At 46.4% G+C, this 18,060-nt stretch overlaps 1 protein-coding gene across 2 annotated transcripts in view; it reads left to right on the top strand.

The window, feature by feature from the left end:
- Positions 1-5,764: 5,764 nt before the first annotated feature.
- The window catches only part of Col17a1 (collagen type XVII alpha 1 chain), a 46,108-nt gene continuing 33,812 nt past the window's right edge, over positions 5,765-18,060 (top strand). For both annotated transcript variants that reach the window (XM_028774218.1, XM_028774210.1), the window contains exons 1-6: positions 5,765-5,994; positions 11,876-11,938; positions 14,029-14,073; positions 15,558-15,662; positions 16,540-16,671; positions 17,583-17,630. In XM_028774218.1, the coding sequence (XP_028630051.1) occupies positions 11,887-11,938; positions 14,029-14,073; positions 15,558-15,662; positions 16,540-16,671; positions 17,583-17,630 (382 nt within the window). In that variant the 5' untranslated portion in view covers positions 5,765-5,994; positions 11,876-11,886. The remainder of the gene's footprint in view (positions 5,995-11,875; positions 11,939-14,028; positions 14,074-15,557; positions 15,663-16,539; positions 16,672-17,582; positions 17,631-18,060) is intronic.

Below are 18,060 nucleotides of genomic sequence, written 5' to 3'. Positions count from 1 at the left end.
AAATTGTAACGAAAAGGATTTATCTCTAGGGAAGTCCAAGATTGGGGGAGCAGACCGTGTTGCGAGTCTTCCTATGTGGCAGAGCATGTCACGGTGGGCATGAGGAAAGGAAAAAGGCCAGGCTTAATCCTGTGTGGAACCCACTAACCAAAGTTAGCACTGATCTGCTCATGAGGGCAGATTCCCCATGACTAAATCACCTCTGAAGGGTCTCACCTCACAGCACTGCTCTGAGATTAAGTTTCCAACACACGACCTTAGTGGGACAGGCACTGGCCATAGCAAAAGCAGGCAACTGCTAAGGCCTGCACATCACGTATTTTTTCTTGAGTACACTGAGCTCTTTTGTTCAAAGAGCATGAATGTTAAATAATTATAAATAAATGTCAGGGTGTTTGCAGGGTATGTGTCAGAAATCACACAGGGTGGCTCCCAGCTGCTTAGATATGTTGCCTCTAAGTAACATGGTCTAGTATTGTTCCATTGCTTTTAGTTCCTACATTCCTCATGGCAGAAAACTGGGCTATTTTTAAGTCTCCCATTCTCAATGTGATAGGGAGTGAACCAAAGAAGACTGGAAACAAAGCAATAATCTCCTTATTGTTTTCATATCCCCTAGAAGGTAAGCTCCAACACGAGGAGGCTTGAGGAAGGTAACTTGGCAGGGAAGGGAAATTGTTGTGGTTGGCTGTCTCCAACGGCTTGGAAAAATCCCAACCTCCTCCCAGCATCTGGTGTCTCCTGCAGCCCGCGAAGCCATCACTAAGTGCTACTGTCTGTCCTGCCTCACTGCTACTGCCTCCCACACTGTGATCCTTCATAATTCATTATGTTCATGTGTGTGTGCGTATGTACATGGCATGCACATGCATGAGGCCATACATAGGCAGACGTCAGCATCGGCTACCTTCCTTAATTGCTTTCCACATTTTAAAAAATTACGTTATTTAATCTATTTATTTGTGTGTGCGTGTGCGCCCGTGCGCGCGTGCGTGTGTGTGTGTGTGTGTGTGTGTGTGTGTGTGTTTTTGTGTGCAAAAGTGTGGGCACACAGACATCATGGACAACTTCCGGAAGTCAGTTTTCTCCTCCCTCCTATCATGTGACTCCCAGGGATGAGATTCAGTGGGTTAGACACTTTGACCACTGAGCCACAGCTCTTGCCTTTCACTCTGTTTTGAAAAAGAGCCTCTCTCTGAACCTGGACCTCACTTATTCAGCTAGACTGGCTAGCCAGCCAACTCCAGGGATCTTCCTGGTTCAGCCTTCTTACCTTTAGGGTTACAGGCATAAACCATAGAATCAGGGTTACCAACCAGAGCCCGGTGCTGGCTTTTTTGTCTGGATTCCCATTGGATCCTCAGGTTTGAATGGCAGGTGTTTTGTCTGGATTCCCATTGGCCCCTCTGCTTTGAATGGCAGGTGTGTTGCCAACTGAACGCTCACCTAGGCCTTCCTTTATCTATCATCTTTTCCCTGAAGCATTGGTACTCCATCCCACTGTGCCCTGCTTCGCTCTGTGCTGTCAGTAGCATTCATTCCTCAGCAGAGAGTTCACTGCTTCAGTCCCACCTTCAGTAATTTCCCTCACCCTTGAAACAATTGAACTACCACATCCAAGTCTTCGAGCTAATCTCCGTGCTCCCACTATGCTGAACCATCCTCCCCTAGCCCTATTCTCTCCCTCTGTACCCTGCACTTGAAGTTCCTTCTCAACCTCAGTTTCTAACACCCACCTAGCCCAATCCAGGTCCAGTGATATCCCAACCTACAGGACTCCTCAAAGTTCTGAACATGTACAGTCTCCCCTGTGCAGTGTAGTGAATAGATCCTGATTTGCACAACTGAAGCCCAGCCCAGCTGATGCATGCACACTATAACGACTTGCTCCTGGTCCAGGCTCAGTAGGCGGAGGCTTCCTCTATTGGTCAACAAATCTGCGTGAGGTTAGGGTGGATACATGAAATAATAGATCTGAGGTTGGAATTGGAAGAAAGGAAACCAGACCATTTGTTATTATAATAAAGGAAGCTAAGAGCACAGCTGGGGACGGACAATTCAGGACACGCTATTGACTGGAAAAGACCTCACATGAGAAGTGGTGACAGTCTCACATCTTTCCAGTAGCCACGCTTCTCCACAAACTGTAACATATATCCTTATCATAATTCTTTATAGATATGTTTTGTTACCCAGAAACCGTGGTTGTCAGGAAAGTCCAGGCAGGCAGACTGTCATCTAGACCTAGTAGCAATAATAGCAAAGCATAAGTAACTTTTGTATTATTTTTAAGACGTGTGGATTAGTAATTTTAAAATCAGTGGATTTGCTGTTCAAAAAAAGAGTTGAATCATCAGATATAAGATTGGAGTGGTTTCACAAAATATATGCAAAAAAAATTAAAACTGTTTTATTCCCCTCATTCCCTTCTTGAGGGCTTTTACTTTTTTACCCTCACCTACCTCCCCTGCCCCTAGACAGGGTTTCTGTGTGTCTTGGAACTCACTCTGTAGTTCAGGCTGGCCTCAAACTCACAGGGACCCACCTCCATGCCTCCCCGGTGCTGCGGTGTACACCCTTTACTTATGATTTTCTCTTAGAAGCGGTGTGCAAACGAGTCCCCAGAGTTTAGGGTCTTTGCTTGAAGCGCTATAAGCATCACCGCCGACAGATGCTTTTACAGGAGGTGGAATCTGCAGGACACAGTCATCAGGAGCAAACCAATAAAGGAAAATGTGTGTGCACGAAGATTCGGGAGGTGCTTCACAAAAGCACTCATCCAGGCCACCAAACCTGGGGTCCTCTGTCACACTTCAGAAACGTGTCGGTCACAAGACAGTAGAATCTACCTGTTCTCAGCATCCTTTCTCCTCGGCCTATTTTAAAGTCACTAGATAATTTCAGAAATAGGTATTTCCAGATGCCTTTTGAGGAACTTGGATTTGACCCTAGCCAGTCAAAAATTAATCAACATGGGGCTATAGGAATCGGTGGTTAAGAGCTCTTGCTGCTACCTATCGAGGACCCAGGGTTGGTTCCCAGCACCCACACATGTCTCTTGGCCATCAATAACTCTAGTTCTAGGGAATCCAACTCCATCTTCTGGCCTCAGAGGGCACCTGATACATGTGATACACCTAGTGTAGGCAAAACACTCATGTACATAGAATGAAAATAAATCAATCTTTTAAAAAAAAATCGATCGGTGATTCACTTGCATGGCTGGTTATAGTCAGGAGAGATGGACACCTTTCCCTCCGGTGTCTGAGTCACTTCTGTTTCCGAAGGCAGACTCCCAGCTTCCTCATTTCAACAGGAATTCCTTCATTTTCCGGTTGTTCTAAAATATTTCTAGTGCCAAGAGTTTCATGTATTAATTTTAACGGAACACAGCCTCTTTCTCTTCATGCACCAAGGTAAGTCTCACATACAGTTTTGTCAAGAGCTGTAGACTAAAAACCTGGTGGATGCAGAAAGTGAATACTGAATTTTCTTTTTCTTTTCCTCCAAAGTACCTAGTGCAGGATCTGTAAGCATGGCATACCCACACATACACAAATATGTAGGAACGCATGTGTTCATGTGTACACACAGTCTCATTACCTGCCCAGAGAGTTCAATGACCTGATTTTCCACGAAATGTGGAGAATATCAATAATACTATAGGTTCCAGAGAGTGGGAAGCCATGTTTATGCAATGGATGCTTAGTGTGTTGTATGTAGTAGACATGGGTAAACAGTTGTCTCAATAAACAGGTTTCTAGCTACTTTTAGTATCAATAAATCACGTCAGTCTCATAGTGTTACTGACTGGGGAAAAAAAAAACATTGTTTGCACAGTTTGAGTTTTTATTTTAGGTGGTCCTTTGTAATCAGTTTGATTTGATTGACAATGCCTATTTTCCTCCTTTTCAAAACTATGGGTGTGGCAAACACAATGCTTCACACTTTAATCCCCAGCGCTTGGAAGACAGACACAGGTAGATCTGTAGGAGCTCCATGGCAGCCTGGTCTACACGGCAAGTTTCAGACCAACCAGGTCTACATTATGAGACCCTATCTCAAAATAAAACTATCAATATACTTCAATTTAACAGTCTGTAGAGGTTCAGAGGTCAAGTAGAACAGAGCTTTGGCCATCTGTGAGATATAAAACCACCTTTGATCAGATTACCTGTTTCAGAACTTTTCCTTTCTCTGCTATAAAAATGAGGACAAGACCAGTGGGCTGCTCGTCAAGCAGAAGTGCTGCCAAGCCTGACGGCCCTAGTTCAAACCCCAACACCCACAGGATAGGAGAGAACGGACTCCCAAAAGTTCGCTCTGACCTCCACTCATGAACCTTGTGTGTGCACATCCCCAAAAACAGAAGGGGAGAGAATAAATAAATGTACAAATCGATACAGGGATTACATAAAAGAATGTGTGCAAAGTAATTAGCATATAATAGGCCCCATGAGAAATTAGATCAGGGCCGCTGCTCTTCTTCCCCAAGGAGACACAATCCAAGCTCTTGGAGAGCGCCTGTAATGACCATAAGCTTAAGAACACTCTTCAGGTACCAAAGCCCGTCATGACCCCTGAAGCCCTGTGTGAAGAGGGAACCTTGCTGTCCCGTCCTCGCCTGCCACCCCACCCTTCTCTCTGTCCACAATCTGGCCTCATCCCTGCTCCTCCAACGGTCACGATTGCCCCACTTCAGGGCCTTCTTGGCTGCCTTGTTCTCTGTTCGGGCTCTAGAATACTCTAGATCTTTCCCTCACCTATGCTCTCTCTGTCTCAGAACAATTTAAATGTCACTTAGCCCCACTCAAGATTATGTATATCTTTATGCTTCCTCGCTTGAGGTACCCAAAACTACTTTTTTTTGAAATAGTTGTCACATTCCTAATATTGTTTTCTCAACAACCAAATTGCGACACGCACCCCCACCCAAGTTGCATGCAAAGTCTTAGCCCCCAGTGTCTCAGGAATGTCTCTGTATCGGGATTTTTTAAAAGCCTTTTAAATAAGTGATTGATTTAAAACGGAGACATTATGATAGGACCTGACCCAATCTGACTGGTGGCCTTCCAATAAGAAATGAGGAATTGTGTGATCACTTGTTTTGGAGGACCAGATGGTCCCTACCCCTTTCCATAAGCATCTTTCTCTATCATGGTTGGCTGAATGCCTGTTGCCGACATCCTTCTTTCTTTTAGGTCATTCTCATAGATCAGGTCACCTCCTTCAAAAGAGCAATGTTCATCCCACCAGCTACTCAACCTCTTCAGTCTCAGACATCTACCTATGCATCAGCTCACTGTTTGACCCAGGCCTGTGGGGTCTGGCTTGGCCAGGATGAAAGCAAGAGGTCAAAGGGACAGATGGGAGAATCAATCTTTAGCATACATTCTTCATGGCTCTTTCAGAGCTCAGATCACAGGTACCTTGGGCTCAAGGTCCCTGTGAGCAGAGATGTTACTGGACGAATCAGTGCTGGGCTTCAAGTATCCTCTGTTGCCAAGGAAGGGAATTTCTAGGAATTGTTGGGCTATGGTTATTCTTCAGCTGTGAAGGCAGGGAGGAGTTGTAAAGGGTATTTCCCGTGGGCCAGCCCTTTATTCCTTTTCCCCCTCAGGTCTATAAATGGTTAATCTACCTGAGCTGGCAGGGGAAGTTTTCTGCCGTCCATAAAGTTTGGTTCCTGAAGGCAGATTTTTTTTTTTTTTTAAATCTAGCGAGTGTCAGATAATTGGAAGGGTGGAGTGAAGCTGCAAACCGCGGCGCACCTTTGTCAGGACTTGTTTTTGAAGCAAAGCGCTGAAGGAAACAGGAGGGAGAGAAGAAGCGAACATTTTTGAAAGATCACTCAGCTTTAACACACCTTGACTAGGTCTGGAATAAAAAAAAAAAAAGTGCCACCACAAACTTCTAGAAGAAAAGCATCCGAGGAAGAGAGAGAGAGAAGGCGTCTGCTCGAAGCTGCTCCAGCTCCTCCAGACTCGAAGCCAGGTGAGTTACAGGAACACAGCCTTATTTTCTTCCTCTGAGATTTTGGTTTGAGGCTTGCTTTCAATCGTAAAATGTTTACTGGAGAAAAGGTGAAATTCATGTTTGGTGTTCTGGTTGAAGCAGTTAATTGTGTGTGCTGCTTAGACTTGGTTTTTTAAAGGAATACCAAGGAAGATCTGTGTGTGGTAAAGAGGTCAGCTGAGAGCCAGTGGGCTCTCCCGGCAAGGACTTTTCTCGTTATTGTCAGTGTTGTAAAGTGACTCGTAGTAAACGGCTCTTGCAGGCTGGCATTCCCCCTCTCACTCTTCCACGGAACAGTGGAATCACTCAGGAGAGGAGTGCCAGTGAGTGGCTGCCTCCCAGGCGCAGCCTTAGCTGCCCAGGCCTCTGCTGCTGGAAAGGTCACATTAAGCTCTGGGGGCTAACAGACACCGGCTGTTCATCCTGTTATACTTCCCCTAAAAAGGAAAAGCAAAATCTTCAAATGATGTAACTGGTTCAAGAATTTTCTAGAGTCAAACTGGAAGGGAGGGAGAGAGACAGAGACAAAGAGAGAGTGAGAGAGAGAGACAGAAAGACAGAGAGAGGGTGGAGAGAGAAAGAAAGACAGAGAGAGGGTGGAGAGAGAAAGAAAGACAGAGAGAGGGTGGAGAGAGAAAGAAAGACAGAGAGAGAGAGAGAGAGAGAGAGAGAGAGAGAGAGAGAGAAACTGTTTCAATGCTTGTACTCTTTGATGGCCAATTTGACCTTTCTCTTTGCCCTCCTGCTCCACACCAGAGATCACTTTGAGTTTAGACTTTTGGTTCAGGTCTAACGGGACCACAGTTGAACTGACTGGCACATTGTCCCTTCACTTCTGAAGCAGGGAAAGCCTCTGCCGTCTCACTTCTCCCTAGAAGCTGTTACTCCACAGTCTAAAGTTTGACACTGTTACAGTTGCTTTCTGGAAGACCAGGCCTCTTCCTGGGCCTCTTCCTTTCTCCCTCTGAATTCTTGGAGCTGAAGCATGGATCTGAGTGGAAACTAACCCAATATTTGTCCATCTGCTGATGGACACCCTCAGAAAATTAGGGGTTCTACCTCGCTCTTAGACCTTGCAAAATACCACGTGAATCAGACCATCATGTACCAGGGTCAGATCCAGTGAAAAGCCCACTTTAAATCTGCAGGAAAACTCCTTTGATAAGAACAGGCCTAACAGGTTACCAAACACAGATTGTAACCAATGGAAAGATGTCTGTCAGCAACGCCTGGCTTATTTGCCATCATCAGCGGCAGAAGCCACAGTGGCCAACGCGCTCACATAATGACAAGTCAGTATCTTATCTGTGGTCATAAACTCTAAGGTGACCAACCAAATAAGCAGTAAGCTTGCCTCTGAATGTTGAAGAGATTAAACCCACGATTGTGAGTACCAGGACCCTGGTTTCCCTGGCCCTCAACTTGCTTAGCTCCTGTGTGCTGTCAGATAAACAGTCAAGGCATGATTTTTCTCATTCTGCAGCAATTTCAATATTGCTTTATTTTAAAATTTACAGTTTATAGAGATTGGGGTAACAAAAAGCTTTAAAAAAAAATACTTGTGATTCTTTAACAGAACATAGGAGCGTTTGTTCCTAAGATTAAAAGCTAGGAATCAAAATGTGTATCCTCACTATTCTCTCTGTCTCAAGAATGGGTGTTACATGCATCATTAGAAGATAGGTCAAGGCCATCGATTGCTGTCACTGACCGAGGTTGGTCATTATTTGTATGTACATCAGACCACAGCCCTGTCTGAGCAGTTGTAAGTGGATCTGACACCATTCAAATAATATGCAAAGGAAAAAAATACTTATCAAAGTAGAAAACTGTCTTCAAATTTTGTCTTCATACATAAGGAAGTCGCATGGGGGTCATCTGGATATTTAAAAGAAAAACATATAAAGCAGTTGCTAATAGCAGTAGGTGGGCATGTTCTCACTCATGGGGAAGCAAAGAAATGTTGACCTCATGCAAGGGGTGAGAATGGTACTTACTAGAGGCTGAGAGATACAGGGGGATGGGAGGAGACAGAGGCTGCCTGACAGCTGACAAAATATAGTGGGTGAAGAACTGGTTCTCGTGTTGTAGAGCACAGGGTTCAGTAGAACTGAGTTCAGTAGAGTTCGCAATGATTCGTTATGTATTTTATAAACAGCTAGAAGAAAGGTTTGTAGGTACGAAGATTCTGAGAAGGGTCTAAGGAATCGAAACGTTATTTACCTTGGCTAGGTCATTGTGTGTGTACCTACACCGAATCATAGCATACACATTGACTACATAACTTGAAAATACATCTGAGAGCCAAGCATGGCAGCAGATGCCTTTAATTGGGAGGCAGAAGCAGGTAGATCTCTGTGAGTTCAAAGCCAGTGTGGACTGCACAGCAAGCTCCAGGCCAGCCAGGGCTGCATAATGAGACCCTGTCATAAGTAAATAAAAATAAACTAATGTCAGGAAAAAAATTAGAGATGGAAATTAGTATAACTTTGGAATTAAGAACTTAAATGACCCATTCTTTCTTGCCAATGATGAAGCAGCCCCAAAATTCTAGGAAGTTAAGAATTATGTTAGTTGACAAGGCTTCCATTAAGTGGTACTTTGGGAACTCCTGAACATAGCTAGGGCTGCCAGGAATGGCAGGCTTGGGCATGAAGCCGGCCGAACTCTCTTCTCCCTGATGTTATGCTTTTACAAAACTAGAAGCTCTTAGAATGATTCAGACAGAATTTCTGTGAGGAAAAAGCTCTGTCCTGGGGGACAATCCTAGCCCAGGTCTGTGTCTTTACCCATCATCCTCCAGGTCTGTGTCTGCACCCATCATCCTCCATACAATCAAGAACTACTCGTAGAAAGTCTCTTCTTACCTTTGACTTAAATAATCCATCTCCAACCCATCCCTGCAATCTCCAGCCATCAGGCCAGACTCAGAAATGCATGGCTATAACATAGCCAATGTTAGAGAGGCTGCATGCTAAGGGAAGATCCCACTCACCTGGGGCAGGTTCTACCCACGTGCACTTCCCACTGAGGAACTCAGGGCTAAGAAATAGCTCAAAATCAGGAAACCCAGGAAGCCACAAAGCAGCTGTCTCTTTGTGCCTTGTGGAAACTAGGGAGATTATGGGCTTTTGCTGTAGAAACAGATTTGTCATTAGAATTCAGAGAGTAGATGAAATAACACAATAATAACATGCCTGTTATTGTCCTGGATACAGAAAATCCAGCAGAACTGGGCAGGGTTAGCTCCCAGAGACTGGACTTCTCCAAGCTACCACATACCTGGCTTCCCAGCTACCAATAAAATCAGCCAATCCCATCAATATCATAGAAATATCAAAAACGATACATGGATAGTAAGATTCCAACGTTAAGATTATCAGTAATCCCAGGGTAAATTTCCTATAGATTAAGTACCATCCTAGACAGCTAGTCATCCCCCTAACCAGCATCAAAGTGTACTGAAATGTCGAATCCCCTCAGTTGCCTCCTGGTTCATGGCTAATGGTCAGTTTGAAGAAGAATAGTGTTGGTGGTAGTGTTATCAACCCAGCAGAAAACTGCAGACTATTGACTGAGACTATTAATTCTTAAACTAAGGATCTTAAAGAGGACACCCATCCTCATAGACTGGCGTGCGCCATCCTATAGGCTACTGCCAGAGTTCCGGTGTGGTCACCAGCCAGCTCTTGCCTTTAATGAGGGCAGACTCCCTTATTAGGCTGTTTATGAAGCTGTTCCTCTTAGCTCCAGGAGGCATGCCTGTAAAGACATTCTGTGGCCTCAGATGCAGAGAACATTTTTTTTCCATGATGCTGCATTCCTTGTCTGGAGCTAGGTTTAAGAGACACCGATGAACAAGGAGTTGGCACACTCAGCCCGGCCCTGAAGCTAATTCTTGCCAGCATTGGCTAATCCCACCAAGTCTCTGTGCTGCTCTCATTTTGTCACAGCCTCAACCAGGAAGTCACCTCAGGCTACACTATGACTTGCTTAGATAAGTCTGAGACATTTTTGCCTTTGTGGGTCCCTTCCTTCATTACAAACAAAACAAAAGGCCTCCTAAGAAAAATATAAGCCAGAAGAGACCACATTTATTTCCATTCTGAGTTTAAAAGAAATTAAAATAACTTTATTGTTCCTCCTCAATACACACACACACACACATACACACACACACATGCACACACACACAACACACGTGCACATGCACACACACCATACAAACAAATAAACAAAAACCATGTCTTGGGACTGGAAAGACAGCTCGTCAGTTTTTAGGGACTGGTTGTTCTTCCAGGGGGCCCAGGTTTGATTCCCAGCACTCACAACACAGCTCACAACCCTCTGTCACACACACACATATACATACACACACACACACACACAGACAGACACATACACACACACACTCCTGTCTCAGAGGATCCCACGCCCTCTTCTGGCCTCCACAGGCACCAGGCATGCATGCAGTACACAGACATATAGGCAGACAAAATATCCATACACAAAATTTTATAAAATGACAAAAGCCATGTTGTAGGGTCCAATAACCCCTGTGTCAGAGCAGAAAGAGAACCGGAAGCCATAAAGCAGGTGAAGGGTGCAGGGAGAGTTGAACAAGGGGCAGAGGTGGCTCCAGTGTCTACAATGCAGGCAGCAATGCACCAAAGATAAAGCCAGGGATGAGAACAGGAGCAGGAGGGGAGCACCATGGGGAAAGTGATAAGTGAGTCCTCCCACAAGCTGGTACTGAGCACCCTGGCAAGAAGAGCCCAGTTGGGGAATCCTTCCTGTGAGCCTTCAGCCTGTGGTCTACCGTCACCCCTTGTTATCCCTGCCTGTTCCACCTGAGCTTAGGAATGCAGCAGCCAAGAGCCTTTTCCTTCCACAGTAGAGTGAGAATATGGCTGTTGGTTCGCATTGTCCTGCTTGTGTCTGCTTGTAACTCTCCGGGACTAGTTCGTTATGAGGAGCACACTGCATACTTTGCGAACTGTAACAATCTAGGCAAGTGTGCGTGTAAATTTTATCCAGCAAGCACTGGTCTCACACTCAAACTCTGGCACAGCTTAGAGGTCACATATTCAGAGGTCCACCTAGAACACAGGATGCTCGTGATGTGTGTGTGTGTGTGCCTACGTGCGCTGCACTCATGTGCAGGTGCCTGTGGAAGCCCAAAGTTGACAACAGGTGTCTTCCTCCACAACTCTCCACTGTATTTACGAAGGCAGGGCCCCTTGCTGAACCTGGGACTTGCTAACGAGCCATCTTGTCCTAGAGAGCCCCTGTCCTTTGGTGCCTCTCAAATACTGGAATTACAAGCAGCTGCCACACCCACCTGGGTTTTGTGAGGGTTCTGGGTGGTCTGTGTTTGTCTCCCAAGCATTTAACCCACAGAGCCCTAGAACATAGAAAGGTGCAAGGCACATGCAAATGCACCCAACAAAACCCCACTGCCTCACAACCCTTCAGTCACTCATCACCCCGACAAAGCATAGATGTCACAGTTAGACAGAGGGCAGGGTACTGGGCTGCTGACGCCCTTGGAGGCTCAGTGGAGGGCAGGCTGTCCCACTGGATTCTAAAAGGGGTAGAGTATAGAAGGGAACTATTGGGCTTTGTCTGTTTCAATCCACGACCAGAGTGGGGGCTGGTGCCTGTACAAGATGATATGCTGGAGAGTTAGCCTTTGAATACTAAGAAACGGGTTTCTGATTAGCTTGACTCTCTCTCTCTCTCTCTCTCTCTCTCTCTCTCTCTCTCTCTCTCTCTCTCTCTGTGTGTGTGTGTGTGTGTGTGTGTATTTGTGTCAGGTGGGTGCTAGACTTGTTAAAAGCAATGGCTTCTGTTCCTGCAGGTGGCTATGGGATGGATGTGACCAAGAAAAGCAAGAGAGATGGCGCTGAAGTCATGGAGAGAAGTAAGAGCGTCCAGATTTCTTTTACTCGGAACTATTTTAGCTCATCTGAAAACAGTGTCCCTCATCCTAAGTCCACCACCACTGCTGTGACTCATGGAGCATCACAGAGAGACTCTGCCCCCTCTCCCAGGAGTGCTCCTCTCAGTCTTTCACATGCTTATAATTGAATGGGTCTTGCATCTTGTTTCCATTTCTGGGCCCCCGGGGTGTGGCTCAATGCAGGACCACCTGCCTAGTGCACCCCCGCCTAGCGCACCCCCGCCTAGCGCATCTCTACCTAGGCTCAGGGCACGATCCTCCATACCACAGAAAATGAAAGAGAAATAAATACAGGAAAGGAGGAAGAGGTAGGGGAGGAGGGAAGGAGAGGTAAGAAGAGAAAGAGAAAAGGATTTTCCCCGCTATGTAGGGTTATTATGAGTAGAATTTTAATACATGCCTAATCTCATGTGGTTTAATGACTGCCTAATTCTCTGTGGCTTATGTAGCTCTTTCTCTCCCTAAGGATATAGGACAATAGAAATCTAAAAGTATAATATCTTAGGCCTTATAATACGGGACTGACAGGAACTGGTCTCACCATCCAAATGTACACTAAAACCGGAAAGTAGATACACATACTTTGTGGAACTGCCCAAGTGTCAAATCGAGGGGTGTTTAAACTGTCTCTCCAGCAACTCTAAATTAGGAAACTTTTTCACTCATTTCCAAAAATAGCAAAAAACTCTGGCTCCACAGACTTGGAAAATAAGTTATTCTTATGTGTCAAAAAAAAAAAAATCCCCAAAGGCCTGTACAATGAGAGGTTACTGGGAGCTCAAGGGCTGTTATTCAAATGGAGCTGCCACCTTCTGTGAAGAACCATCTCCTTATATGTCTTGACTGCTGTTTCCACTGCGTTCATAGTCCTGTGGTCTGGGGCAAAAGAGAACTGGCTGGAAGCATGTCGTGTGAAGAACAGGGATAGACAGACAGCATGGCTGGAGCAGGTGCCAACCTCTGGCTTCACGAGGCACAGTGGCCCCAACCATCTCCTTCCATCCCTCCTCCCACAGGCATGTGTGCATGCACACCACACTAACACAACTGTACACATGTGCACATATACACAGAAAATATCTCCTCCAAAGACCAGTGAGGGCAAGTGAGATGGCCCAGCATGTAAAGGTGCTAACCTGTTGGCTACATTTGATATCCAGGCCCCATGTGGTAGAAGGAAAGAACTGACTCTTACAGATAGTTCTTTGATTTGTCCATGCATGCTGTGACACATGCATGCCCACACACAAAGCGGCCACAGCCAGATGAGGCCCCAAATGTCAGAGAGGTAGATAGTATTGATGACCACAGTCAGACAAAAGTTGGCCCTTGTATGGCTTTGGGAATCCATTCCAACCTCATGTTACTTCAGGGAAATATCTCCAGAGGAATGGGGTCCTGCTTCTGAATGGTGTTCCCTCAGATACACAAAGCTGTTAGCATCTCTGTATACTTACCACCAGTTGACACTAGAGAAACTACGGCGAGCGTGATGTAAGGGGACACTCCTGAAGATCTGCCCCTGGGATACATGCATGGCGCATTTCACTGACCTCAGACGTGATCTACTCAGGCTGTCCTTCCTGTCCACATGAATGCCCTTGAGGGTTGCAGAATGAAACATGGCACCCTAGAGACACCTCCAACTTCATCAGGACATACAGAGTGAGATCCGCCAGGTCTTGGCTCTAGCTGGCCTCAGCGTCTTTGGGAAGGAACAGAGCAGAGATAGTATGTGAAAAGGGAGGCTGGCCCTCATTCAAACTCAAAGCTAGGCCTGGCTGGAGCAACCGGCGGGAGGCCTTGGTGCCAAGACAACTCATTCTTCCAATCAATGGAGAGCTTCCTTTGGCACCAAGAAGAAATTTTATATTCTACAGACATTGAGCCTCGCTGTTGCTGTTCATATTTTCAGACTCTTTGTCATAAGACACAGCTTTCCTTAACCTTTGTTGAGCGTAATGCTTAACCATGGCAGACACCAGGTCCCGCCAAAACCCAGCAACTCCAGCACATCCCACAGTGTCTCCTCTTCCCTTTCTCTTTTTCAGTTGTCACGGAAACAGTAACGACAAGACTCACATCCTTACCACCAAGTAAGTGGCTCTGCGTTAGTAGGTCCCATGTGAAGGCCCTAATCTGTGATCTTGAACATGAGGGTGTGCTTACCCACTGAGCAAATCTAAACCCTCTGGAATATGTTCTTTTGCTAGCAGCTATTCTGAGGTTGACTTATACACAACTAGCTACCAGCTTGTGCTGTGTGGTTCAGGGTTGGAGTATACAGCAACTGCTTGCCAGTCTAGTTTAAGGACACTCCCGTCACTTCCTCTAATGAGCCTTCTTTCTTTCTTTCTTTCTTTTTTTTTTAAAGATTTATTTATTTTATTTATGAGTACACTGTAGCTGTCTTCAGAGACAACAGAAGAGGGCATCAAATCTCATTACAGATGGTTGTGAGCCACCATGTGGTTGCTGGGATTTGAACTCAGGACCTCTGGAAGAGCAATCAGTGCTCTTAACCACTGAGCCATCTCTCCAGCCCCTGAGCCCTCTTTCTTACTCACAGCCCTGACCCATTCTTCTCTGCTCTCCCTGGCCCCTAAGAACTATGTCAGCTGTCTATCTTTATGGATTTGCTATTCTGCTCAGTAAAATACTGGAAATCCTAATCCTCCGTGAGCACTCCACTTTGGGTCAGGACTTCCTAAGCATTGCTGGGTTCTAATAGCAGAGATCCAGCCGGGCGGTGGTGGCGCACGCCTGTAATCCCAGCACTTGGGAGGCAGAGGCAAGGCAGATTTCTGAGTTCAAGGCCAGCCTGGTCTACAGAGTGAGTTCCAAGACAGCCAGGACTACACAGAGAAACCCTGTCTCGAAAAAAAAAAAATAGCAGAGGTCCAGGCCCCTGGGCCCTGATGGGCCTTGGAATAGGGAGGACCCATCCATCTATGGCCAGAGCAGGGTGGTAGAAGCAAGTCAAGAGGAGTCCAGAGTCAGGGCTGGAAAAGTGGCTCAGTGGTTAAGAGCACTGGCTGCTCTTCCAGAGGTCCTGAATTCAATTCCTAGCAACCATATGGTGGCTCACAACCATCTGTAATAGGATCCGATGCCTTCTTCTGGTGTGTCTGAAGACAGTGACAGTGAACTCATATAAGTAAATAGATAATTCTTTTAAAAAATAATAAAAAAATTAAAAAATTAAAAAGAGAAGCCCAGAGCCACCTCTGGTCCTTCCAGCATTTCTAGCGGCTGTTGTTCAGGTCTAGGACCTGACTGGGCATTTGCAAGAGGCAAGCCCAGACTTCATCTGAGATGGAGGAGCTCGGCATCATCCAGCCGCCTTGGCTAATTTTCCTACCAAATAGCTTTCCAGAAAGTTCTCGTTCACATTAGCAGGACATCCACTCCAGACATCTGTACTGAAAGTAAAGGGGGGGAGCTTGGAATTTGGAGTATGGAAGGAGAGAGACCCCAGCCATCAGGATCCTGGTGAGAGGAAGGGAAGGCTCTCACTGAGCAGAGGATGAGAAGCCCCTCTGACCTGGCTCCACCTTGAGGCTGTCACCTGCTTTTGCAGAAGGGAGCACCAGCAATGGATACGCTAAGACCGGTTCTCTGGGTGGAGGAAGTCGGCTAGAGAAGCAAAGCCTGACGCACGGCAGCAGCGGCTACATCAACTCAAGTAGGTGCACATTGGTCTGAGGGGCAGGGTGATGGACAGAGGTGAGAAACAGTGAAAACCCACCATCGGCAGTCAGCGCGTAAGTGGGACCATTACCCTGTCTGCCGCTCACTCCACGCCCCCTAAGAGTTACCCAAAGGACAAGGGAAGGTAGGGCTGGCTCTCGGATCATCAGCATTAGACACCTACATAAAGTGGGTTCAGTTTTCATTAGGTGCCCAGGACAGGTAACATTCAAGAAACTCAGCCCCTCTACTTAAGCCACACCTTTTAGGAAAGGCTGTGCGCGTTTAAGGATTACAGTCAGATTACCAGCAATGCGTGAAGAGTGACGGCTGAGTCGCTCTGCTGAGAGACTCTGATGACATTTGTCCTGTGCTACTGTATTCCGTTGGGCGAGCACCCAACATGAGCCTATTGTTCCTCGAGAGGCGATCTTTCACGAGAAAGCAAAAGAAAGTATGACAAAAACATGCACGCGCACATCAGCAGCAGCCCTGGAAGCCACTAAGACGTGGGAGAGAAAATAAAAACAGAATGGAACATTCAGATGGGCCCACCCAGCGAGTTAGAATTCAGTCCCTCTGAGCAGGGGTCAGTGGTCCAGCATCAAGTCAACTCTATGGCATACTTACCATTTCCATGTACCCTGTGTGTGTGAGGATGTCCTATCTCTCAGTGTCTGCCCCCAAAGGTGTTAACAGTCACCCTGCCTTCCATTCCTTTCACAGTGTCCCCTGAAGTCCCCTACCCCTCTCCCAGGCCCCTCCCCCCAGCATCCAGGGGGTTATTTGGTTAATGCCACTGTGTTTTGATGTAGTGGGATCATCTCTGGTGAGGTGGTGCCCCGAGGATTTACCCTCTTTCTCACTTGCAGGCGGAAGCATTCGAGGCAACGCTTCCACCTCCAGTTACCGGAGAGCTCACTCTCCGGCCTCTACCCTGCCCAACTCTCCCGGCTCCACCTTCGAAAGGAAAACTCACATGACCCGCCATGGAACTTATGAAGGTATTTGATCTCTTCCTGGTGTAACTTCACTCATTCTGCGTTTGTTGGCATCTTGGCTTCTCGGGTGTCTAACCCCCCCCCCAGACACTTGCATCTACACTGTTGGAAGATTCATTCATTCATTCATTCATTCATTCCCCTTTCATTTTTTCCCACTTACTTCTCAACTGACATGTTATCATGTTTTACACTGTACTAAATGCCTTATGGTTCTCGTCTTCAAGGATATGATCTACAGACAATTGAAGGCCATAGAAAGAGTAGTAAGTCCAAGTAGGTGGAGCTTTCTGTTTTCCACTAAGGAAGTCAAAGATGACTATGGAGGTGGTGCTTGGCCTCCTAGTGACAGTCACAGACAGAAGGACAGGACAGTTCAGGATGAGGAAAGCTGTGGTGTACAGGACAGTCCAGGGCTAAAACAGGATTTGGAGGCCCAGATTCTGTGCTAGGTTTAGACTTTACGTTTCCACATAAGAAGACACAGAAGTCTTTGAGCCAAACAGTGGGATATATTTGAGCCCCAGAAAGCTTGTCACCATGGATAGGTGACAAGTTAAAAGGAAATCCTCAATAGTGGAGAAGAGAAAAATCTAGTCTGGGACTCAGTGGAGAATGAGGGCTGAGAGGGGTAAGATAAAAGAGGCAGAGTTGGCAGGCTTGATGAAATGGGAGGAAAATCTGGAAATAGCCATCCCTAGGGTTTCAAATGCAGATTGGGCTCCTGGTGGTGTCCACAGTTGAAACAGGAAACTCAGGAGGAAGGCCCTACTTGGGTGAATTCTGCTAAGAGAAATCTCCTGAATCACTTCCAGCTATGGCAGCTCACACTGCTGTAGCTGGAACCCCTACCCACTAGGAAGTCTCATGGAGGTAAGTAGCCATTTGTACTAAGTGGTCCATCTCCTTTCCAGGGAGCTCTAGTGGCAACTCCTCTCCTGAATATCCACGAAAGGAACTCGGTAAGCTCTCTCCTTATTTTCCAGCAGAATGTTTTAGTGATATGCGCACGTGTGCGTGAACACAGACACGCACACACACACACGCACGTGTGTGCACATTCCAGAATGGTGGGATGCAGGGCAGGGATACCAAGAACCAAATGGCTTCTAAAGAGCTTGGCTCCTGCTGATTTGCTTTCTCCTTCACTCTGAAGCATCGCTAAGGGAGTTTGCCAGTCATATTAGCTTGCTGTCACCAGTTCATGACAGCATTAAAATGGTAAGCTGTTTATACAAGGTTCATGCTAGGACACGCAAGCTCCCAAGGCCAAGCAGGGATCCTTCCTTCCATGGGCTTCACAGAGGCCTGCCACCAAGGAGGGGCAGCAGGCTCAGTGCACAAACGAAGACACCCCCATTCCTCCTCCAGAACTCCCTTCCAGGGACCCCA

Source organism: Grammomys surdaster, unplaced genomic scaffold (genome assembly GCF_004785775.1).
Source record: "Grammomys surdaster isolate TR1022 unplaced genomic scaffold, NIH_TR_1.0 66, whole genome shotgun sequence".
In the NCBI taxonomy this organism is placed as follows: domain Eukaryota; kingdom Metazoa; phylum Chordata; class Mammalia; order Rodentia; family Muridae; genus Grammomys; species Grammomys surdaster.
This window is presented reverse-complemented; position numbering and strand designations above follow the sequence as displayed.